The 9,351-nt window shown below is 36.1% G+C and overlaps 1 protein-coding gene across 4 annotated transcripts in view; it reads left to right on the plus strand.

The window, feature by feature from the left end:
* The window catches only part of ATF2 (activating transcription factor 2), a 48,307-nt gene extending 44,788 nt beyond the window's left edge, over nucleotides 1-3,519 (plus strand). For 2 of the 4 annotated variants that reach the window (XM_063318150.1, XM_063318153.1), the window contains one exon: nucleotides 656-3,519. In XM_063318150.1, coding sequence (XP_063174220.1) covers nucleotides 656-882 — 227 coding nt within the window. In that variant the 3' untranslated portion in view covers nucleotides 883-3,519. The remainder of the gene's footprint in view (nucleotides 1-655) is intronic. The other 2 variants (XR_010068915.1, XM_063318152.1) reach the window with 2 other exon arrangements.
* The last annotated feature ends 5,832 nt before the right edge of the window (nucleotides 3,520-9,351 follow it).

The following is a 9,351-nucleotide window of genomic DNA, read 5'->3' on the forward strand; positions in this document are numbered from 1 at the left end:
TTCTCCAAGTGATCATTTGAATTTGGCAGTGCTGTGTTGGATGATTAGCTCCCCAGCTCCCCCCATTAGCTTCCTATGCCAACTCTATCCTTCATGGGAGGATTTCATGCCTTGAGAGGAAGTAGATGACAGAAGCTGCACAGAGAAGGAGAAGGCAACAGTTATTAACTAGTTATTTTTGGTTATTAAGACAAAACATTTCTTCACAAAGTATACATGGCTAGCAACTAATGCTGCTAGTGTTAAGCAGTTTGATAGAACAGCAGCTTGCTCTTTTGTACTTTTAACCTCAAAATGACTGGATAAATATTAAACTTGGGGTGCAGCAGTTTTGATTAGCCTCTGTTACACAGCAAAATGAATACATACGATTGGCCCCATCAAGGCACTTCATGAGAATACCCATCTCCCTTTTGACTTCCAGTTATTGTAAGAGCAGGAGACTGAGAAGAAGAGTAAAGCAAAGCACAGTGAAGCCATCCAGGTCCTTCTCTCAAAAATGAAGGGACCACATTGTTTCATGAAGCAGCTTCAAGTGGGAGCTTTGCTTGAAGATCTGTGTCTGAATATACAACCTGTTGTTCTTATGGTGTAATTTGATTGTTGATGCATTTTTCACGAACAAGGAATAGAAATGCTGTTCTTCTCTTTTCAGCCACAGATAAAGATGATAGTTCTGAAGACATTTCCGTGCCAAGCAGTCCTCACACCGAAGCTATTCAGCATAGTTCCGTCAGCACTTCTAATGGCGTTAGCTCCACCTCCAAGGCAGAAGCAGTGGCTACGTCAGTTCTCACCCAGATACCAGACCAGAGTACAGAGCCAGTGCTGTCACAGATTGTCATGGCTCCTCCGTCCCAATCGCAGCCTTCAGGAAGTTGATCAAAAACTTACTTTGTTTTTAGATATTCCTTAGCAACTTCAAAGGGAAACCAAGGAAATAGCCTTCATTTAGGAGACATCTGTAGCTTAATAATTACTCATCTGTAAAATGCAAACTTGAATTTGGCTTTGGAAGTTGGCAAACAGGAATTGCACAGCAGGTTCTAGTCTCTTTATAGTCACTTTGGTTCCTAACTAGGATTGCTTGTTATTTTCAGTGCTTGTCATGTAAAGTGTTGGTACAGTTGAAATGTACTTCTCTTTCATTTGATGGTATTCCAAAAATAATAATAACTAAGACCAGTCACTTAATACTCACCCCAAAACTGTGATAGTAATCTTGTAATATTTTATACCAAAGTTCTACATAGATTCTATTGACTTTGTAAAGTCTACAAGATCATAAAGCACTAGGCAAGGAGGAAAAAAAGACCGGAACAGTAAATTCGTTTTTAGTCTTTTTGCCTTTGTATTGTTTTGCACATTATGAGAAGAAAACATTGGGAGAATACGTTTGATTATATTGTGTAGCAATTTTGGGGGGTGGGGGGGCTTTTTAACTGTTTGGATGTTTTTTAAAGCATTTTGTTTAACAGGGCCAGTACAGTATATGATATACAGTACTTCTTTTATGCACATACATAATCTTGATCAGGGTCATTTTTAGCTAGATTTTCTTTTTAAATGATATCAGCTTAGCTAACACTTCCATTTTAAAATCAGGACTTTCATTTCTGTCATGAAAATAAATTCTACAGCTGTTCATTTACAAAAATAAAAAAGATAATGAACAGATATTCAACAGGGTTGAAAAATGGAACCATTTATCAAAGCAAACATAACTTGATATTTTGTAGTTTCTTGACTCTTAAAGTAAGAAGCTTATGTGTGCTCTGACATGGTATGGTGCCAGAAAAGCTTAAAATTCCCTCATCAAGCAACTCAAGGTTTCCTTCCTTTTTGGTTAATGTCTTGTATTTGCAAGGTAACTTGACTTTATTCTTGTGTAAGCACTGTCATGTTTTTAGTAGAAAAATTTTGATGCCTGAGTGCCGGGGAGTTAATGATCTACCATACCGTGGAAACAATTACAGTGTGTATGTGTGTGTATGCAGGTGTGCATATGTGTGTGTGTGCATGTAGGTACACGAGAGAAAAAGAGAATGATTCAGTACTTTATGCCGGCAATCTGTGCTTGAATGTTTAAAGATGCCTTCAATGTGATGCTGGCTTGAATAGGTGTTTGCAATTTTGAATTGTAATTTACTGTGTGAACTTGGATAACTAACATTCCATGATGTAGTTCCTGATGAGATGATTGTAGGTACAGTTCATCTCATTATCCAATCATCTGTAGGATGCTGAGGTTTTTTTATGTGCCATTATTTTAATTCTGAACTTACATTAAAAACAACAGCAGTATACTATTTTATTAAATCGTAAAATCTCAAAAGGTCTGTGCTTTCACATCAGTAAAACTTTGTAGAACAGTGAAGTAAATTACACAATGCAATATCTGGCAGTAAAAGAACAGGAGAAATCCATTATGTATATAACAAACATTTATTGCATTTATTGTGGGTTGTGTAACTTGTTTCTTCTATGCTTTGTTTTAACCTGGGGTGCCATCAAGCTGTGAAGTCACTGAATTGTAACTGGTGGCAATGACAGAAAACAATTTTATGGTGTACAACCAAACTTGAACAGAAACTGGATGCAGTCATTAAATTATGTATATATCATTTCAGTGCTTTAAGTCTGAAAATAAGAATTTAAATATTTTGTGTATTGAAACTGTAAGGGACAGGTTTTTGCGTAGTTTGCAAAGAAGTACTCTAAATATCTTTGCTTTATCAGGTTTTTTTTTAAGAACTGCAATACTGAGAGCAAGCTTACAGAATTTAAAACCCAGAACAAAAACAAGAGAATCTCCATCACCAAACATGAATTCTGAAAGAAACGTCCACAGAAAATTGCCTTGATCTAATTCTAGTCATGCTGAGGTGGAGATGTGCACCCAGTTGAAAGTAATGCATCGTTGATAGGTGGCATTCATGTTCTTGTCAACGCCTGATGTATGCACCTGCCTTGTGCTCCCTCCAGTTTAGGCACAATGTAAAAGCAAGGGTTCTGGACTCATTTCCCTATCTGAGTTGGAGTGATACTCTCTCATTGTGAATTCCATGAACTAGGTAAGAATAATTTGGTTGTGTTTGCTCTGCTAAATATGATGGGCTATGCTGTACTCTACTATCTCCATTTCTGTTCTGAAGCAGCTCACTGAATTAAATGGTGACTCAGTAACAATGCCTGGAGCAATATAAGCCAATCCTATTTTAAAACCTTATTTAATGTAACACGGTGTTTTTAGTAACAAAAGTGTTGCTGTTGTAAATCTAAGTACGTGTGAGGAGATATGTAAAATGATTTTAATGGAGGGGTTAGTGAAAATCCTATTCTGTGTTCAACAAAACAGTTGTACAACCATAGATTCCGTTTTAAAATGTATGTCACTACTTCTGTACTTTGCATTTGCGTTCCTTGAATTTGAAATGTTTCACAAACTGTACTGCTTTCCTCACTGTGCAGTTTGCATGAGTAAATCATCAAGAGAATAAAATTTATCTTTAAATTGTATCTACTGCCTTGCAATTATGATGTGATGTCCTTGCTGATTCCTACTGTTTCTCTACAACGTGGCATAGTACCATGGAATAGGATTCATTTCATGCATAATTTTGACTGAACCCATCCTGCTGTTAACGTATTGAGGCTGCAATTCTGTACAGCTGTATCATTCAGCTTCTGAGAGGATGTGTCTATGAGATTGTGCTATTAGGATATTGGTACTCAAAACTGCTAGAGCTGCAGCATTTCCCATTATTCAGAACCTGGAGAAAGCTTTATGGAAGTAACTATAGCAATTTTAAATAGCAGTAGTACTATTCAGACTAAAAGAATTATAGTGTTATAAACATTTGCACATTATACCCCCTGCCCCAATATGTTGTGCTAAGTAGGAAGAGAGATACATGGATACAAAAAGATTAATTTTCTTTTTGTAAATAGAAATTAAAGATCTTGAAATGCAAGGAGTAGCATAACATCTATCATTGATATACATTTCAGCTCTTTCAAATAATAAATAGTCTTTAAGCATAGAAAGGATTCTAGTGTTATTCATGACTTTAAAAAAACACTGAACAAATTTGCATTTATTCAGATTTTAACAAAAATTGAAATTTAACTGAAAACATGTATCATTCTGTGTGCATGGAATTTCAAGATACCACACTTTTAACTCTGTAAATTAAGGCTGATGATAAGGTCTGCCCCAAAAACTAACCATACTGTCATGAGTACTGAGGTGAGCAGGAGGGGGCCCCTATCCAGGGGGGGAAACGCATGTGTAGTTTAGAGGCTTTGAACTTTCCTTCGAAGAAACTCAGAGCAGACCCGCCTTGAGTTCTGGGTTTATCTGTGAATGTTTCCCATGGCCTTTGGCAGGATTTTCTGTCTAGTAGAGTAAGACAATAAACACTAGAGACTCAAGCTACTGTCTCAGCGTGGTTCTTCACTCTAAGATAGGACATTAACATAAAATTCCCAAGATAAGACTTGTATTGGCTGGTTCATTATTTGAACACTTCAGGTATGTTATCAAGGTATCTGTAGGAAATAGTTCTGTAAAATTCTCACAATTTTACATCTTTCTCCCACTGAAGTATGTATTGTGCATGATGTAATAGACTGGGATTAATGTAAAAGACCATTGCCCTTGGAATGTAGAATACCAAAAGGCAATTGAGTTTATGCAGCAAGTATTTTCCCCATCGCTTTATAGTGTGAAGTTTTTCTACTTCTTTTTTTTTTAATTGGATATTTTGAAGAAAATATATAAACAAGTACTGTGCAAAAAAGATGACAAAAGAATAAAAGGATATTACAGTCTAAAAATGGTTTCCACTTTGAGTTGAAATCTCTGTCATTAACAAAGTTATGTTAGATACCAAAGCACATACCTTCAACTTGGTTATCCATTTTTCCCTTGAAGGGATCAGATAACTGTTCCACTAAGAAGCATATAATATCCTTGCAGCAGTTATATACAAAGCTAATTCAGTATACTTTGAGGGGATATATGGCCTGGTAAAGTTTAATAAAAAAATACAATAGGTTTTGTTTCACACTAGTGTGAATCATTGTCCAGAATGGTTGAGCTTTATAGTATTGCCACCAAATATGAAAGAATGATCCAAGCTGCAAATTGAAAATGAATTATCAGTTTTAGAAATCAAACCTGGGTTAATATACCAATGATAAAATATTTTATACCAATTTTCTCTAAGAATAATGTTCAAAGTAATTTTAATGTTTTCTTCCATTGAAATAATTCCCACTGTAGCATCCCTGTTATTGAATCTATTTAATCATACAGTCTTTTACCTGTTCAGATTCTGAATCATACTTCACTAGCAGTCTATAAATACAATTCTTCTGAGTTGCCTACTTTTAAGATTTTCAAGTTCAATCAAATTTCATTATTTCCACTTATTTCTGCAATTCTTTTAATACTGTGCTACATATTTCAAGATAACTGAAGCCAGGTAAGCTGGACCATTGTGAAATAAGAGTTTCAAAGGATTTTATTTTATTAATAATTAAAACTTGCAATCAGAACAAATCGTTAATTCTCCACTGAACAAATTTTGATAGCGTGAGGTTTTTCTGCTGCACCGTGCCAATGAAGTGTTGGTTTATTTGCTAGGGTTTGCAGTACATGCTGCTCCAGTCCACTCCTGCTCTGCTCTGTTCTGCTATTAAACCTTCAACTTAAGCACCTCTTCCAACAACTGGATTTTGTCCAAGTAAAAACCCTTTGTCAATTGCAGAAAGAACTATCCATTTCTTCCCCTTTATTGTTAATCATCTGGCACACAGCTTTTTAAAATTTACTAATTTTAGAGTGACAACGAAAATGCCTGTAGAATGAATGAATAAAGTGTTCACTGTATCAGACTTCCTATTTAAGAAGCATTACATAAATTAGATATAAAAGGTGCTTTCAGGTTTAAGAAGGGATGATCTTAAAGTATGCATTTGGAATATTGGACAATTTAGCTCAATGAGAGGAGCCACATAGTTTCCCATTATAGATAAGCAGTCTTGTGTGTTAATATGGGAAAGAAGTTGTTACATTTCTCATTTAACAGTAGATGTGATGGTAGTCTCTTGAGAAAATGTTAGTGAAATGACTCTGAAAACTTAAATATTTTCCATGGTTTGTTAGTCTTCAACTTTCCCCTGAGAAAGTCAGATGATTGCTTTGGTTTCTACTCAATAATATGAATTGTGATTGCAGTATGTTTAAAATAAGCCTAAGAACAAATTGTATTATTTAATTCTAGTTACTGTATCTAAATCAGTGAAATGTAATATTGTTTTTGTACATCACCTAATATCAATTTGAGGCTTTACACAAAATTGGTAAAAACCAATGATGATGAAACACAAGATTTGAAGGAAGTCAAAGAATGTAGTCTTGCAAATTTTGTTAGCAACAATACCAGCATAAAAATGAACAATGTTTCCAATAATAATAAATATGTTTAAATGGCTTCGAGAAGAAACACTTGATGATAAAATTAAATACTAATGTTCAGCTCTAGTTTCTCATTTACATGAAAGTATGAGTTTCAGTCAATTAAAATAAAAAAGGTGAATACTTGTACCACTTGAAAAACATTGGGCTATCATCTTATGATATATTACTGGATTTGAGTAATAATTCTTTCCAGTCAAAGTAGTTTATCATTTGGAATGGCCCAACCCTACCCTGAGGTTCAGTCTTCATTTATTGCCATCACAAATAGATGTGCACCATGCAAAAACTTTGCTCTTATGAGACAGAACCATTGCTCATCTTGAAAGAAATCAATCCCTGAATCCTGATTTAGGGCAATGACTTTAGAATGCAAAAGTATCACAACTCTGGATCCTAGTTTAGCTTACTGACTGAGTTCTGTTTTCAACATCAGTGCAAATAAGTGATTAATCCAGCATCATACTAAAGACTAACTTGAAAGATGATAAACCACAGCTGCAACCCTTCTTTGGAGCCGAGGGTGTTCAACTATTCAGAAGAAAGACCATGGTCTGACTGCTGTGAAATGCAAGAAAGATGGTATTTTTTAATGTGGGGATCTGATGTGGGAATCTTTCCATCACATTCTGGGAAAGTAAATTAATTTGGCTCTATATTTATTTTGAACCTTCTGTTATTGCCACACTTGTTTTGTTTTTTTTAAGTCCTTCAGACCTGTCCTTATTCTCCCTCAGAGAATTTATTAGAAAGTAATAATGGACTTGTAAACATATGTGTTGCTTAACTTTCCTCCTGTTTCATGACACAGTAATAAAACAGACAAATAAATGTCCTCTGCTTTGATGATCCTTCTGTCTTTCATAGCCTCAGCTTGTATTTGGCCTTCTGGATGCCTTGTGTCTATGTCATTTTATATTTCTCTTTTTTTCTTATATAGATAATATTAGTAGGCTGGGAACAAGGATTTTCTTTTCCCTGTGAATATGCCAGCTATTATGTAAGCTCTTGAACTACTGTGCTTATATGTTCACAAGATAGAGAAGAACCTTGTTTGAAGATTAGTGCTGCTGCCACTTCTCTAAAATGATTGGCTTTTTGCTTCATTTAATAATGAAGATTCTGTTCTATTTCTTGATGGCTGTTAATTCCATTTAATTCCCAAAAATTACAATACCATGATGACGCACCATTTTTGGGGTAAAAGATAGATAATACAGCTAATTGAAGGAATATGTATTGTTGTTGAATGTTAGACTATGAATGTTGAATGTTCCTTGGCTATGAATTTACTTGGCAGGCCAATTTCTTTCTCACCCATGTATCAAACTAAGTATGAATACTTCATTGAGCTCAGGAGAACATCTTGGATGAATTAGTCACTTCTCAGTGAAGTGCAGTAACAACAAGAAGTTGTGACTATTTTCTACACAGCTTTCCTGAAATGGAATGGCTTGGTCTGGAAGCCGAAAGTATTTGATATGATTAAAGATTTTAAACTTATAAACTTCATCAGGAACCTGCTTCAGAACCATACGTTTTTTGTGGAGTTCCAGGGAAGACGAAGTAGGTGGAGGAATCAGAGGAATGGCTTACCACAGGGTAGTGTATTGGCCCCAACCCTTTTCAATATTTACTCCAATAATCAGCCTCTTCCTGCAGGCACTAACAACTATATATACGCTGATGATCAAGCAATGGCTATACAGGGAAAAACATTTGAAGAGGTAGAACAAGGCCTAACTGAAGCCCTGGAAGAGCTGGATCGATAACTGTCATCATAACCAGTTAAGGCCAAACCCAGCAAAAACTCAGGTATGTGCCTTCCATCTTTGCAATAAGCAGGCTGCTAAGAAGCTGCAAATTACATGGAAAGGAGTGTTATTGGAGCACTGCCACAACCCTAAATACTTCGGGGTTACTTTAGACAGGGCCCTAACGTACAAACAGCACTGTATCAATACTAAATTGAAGGTCAGTGGAAGAAACAACATTCTCAGGAAACTAATGAGCTCTACTTCGGGTGCCAAACCAAGGGTCCTTAAAACAACAGCATTAGCCCTTTGCTTCTCGGCAGGTGAATACTCTGCCCAGTTCGGTATAAATCAGCACATGCTGGGAAAGTAGATGTTGCTTTGAATGAAACCAGCAGAAGTATTACCAGATGTCTGAAACCTACCTCTCTAGATAAGATCTACCACCAAGCCGGCATTGCTCCACCTGCTATCCATAGAGAAGCAGCAGCATATAGAGAGAGGCTTAAATCATCAATACTCAAACAACACCCTCTTTATGGCCTACAACCTGCTCCTCAGAGATTAAAATCCAGGAAATGTTTCCTTAGGTCAAGGGAAGATTTTGATGAATTTGAAAGTAGAGTGGACCTGTGGAAAGCTACAAAGAACCAACACTGGATGGAACCAGCAGAGGAGCTGGCACCTGGTTTTGGTGAAAGTTGGGAAGTACAGACATCACAGGACAGACTGCGCACTGGCATAACAAGATCCAGAGATACTCTGAACAAATGGGGCTATCTGGTGGCCTCTGCCCTTTGTGAATGTGGAGACATGCAGACAACAACACATATTTACACTTGTCCTCTGTGCCCTGATCAATGCACATTTGAGGACCTCATGACAGTGTGACGAACACAATTAACGTTGCTAGTTTCTGGGCAAGATCTGTTTAACTTTTATATATTTTACATTTATATCTTATATTTTAAATTCTATGTTTTACAGTATGCCTTATTTTAATTGTGATGCTTCTGACACACATATATTTTTTTAAAAAATGGCTTGGTCTCATCTTCTCTTGAGCTACCTACTACAGCTGCTTTCTCTAATTTGTCGCCTTCTATACAAATC

Source organism: Candoia aspera, chromosome 1 (assembly GCF_035149785.1).
Source record: "Candoia aspera isolate rCanAsp1 chromosome 1, rCanAsp1.hap2, whole genome shotgun sequence".
Taxonomy (NCBI): Eukaryota; Metazoa; Chordata; class Lepidosauria; order Squamata; family Boidae; genus Candoia; species Candoia aspera.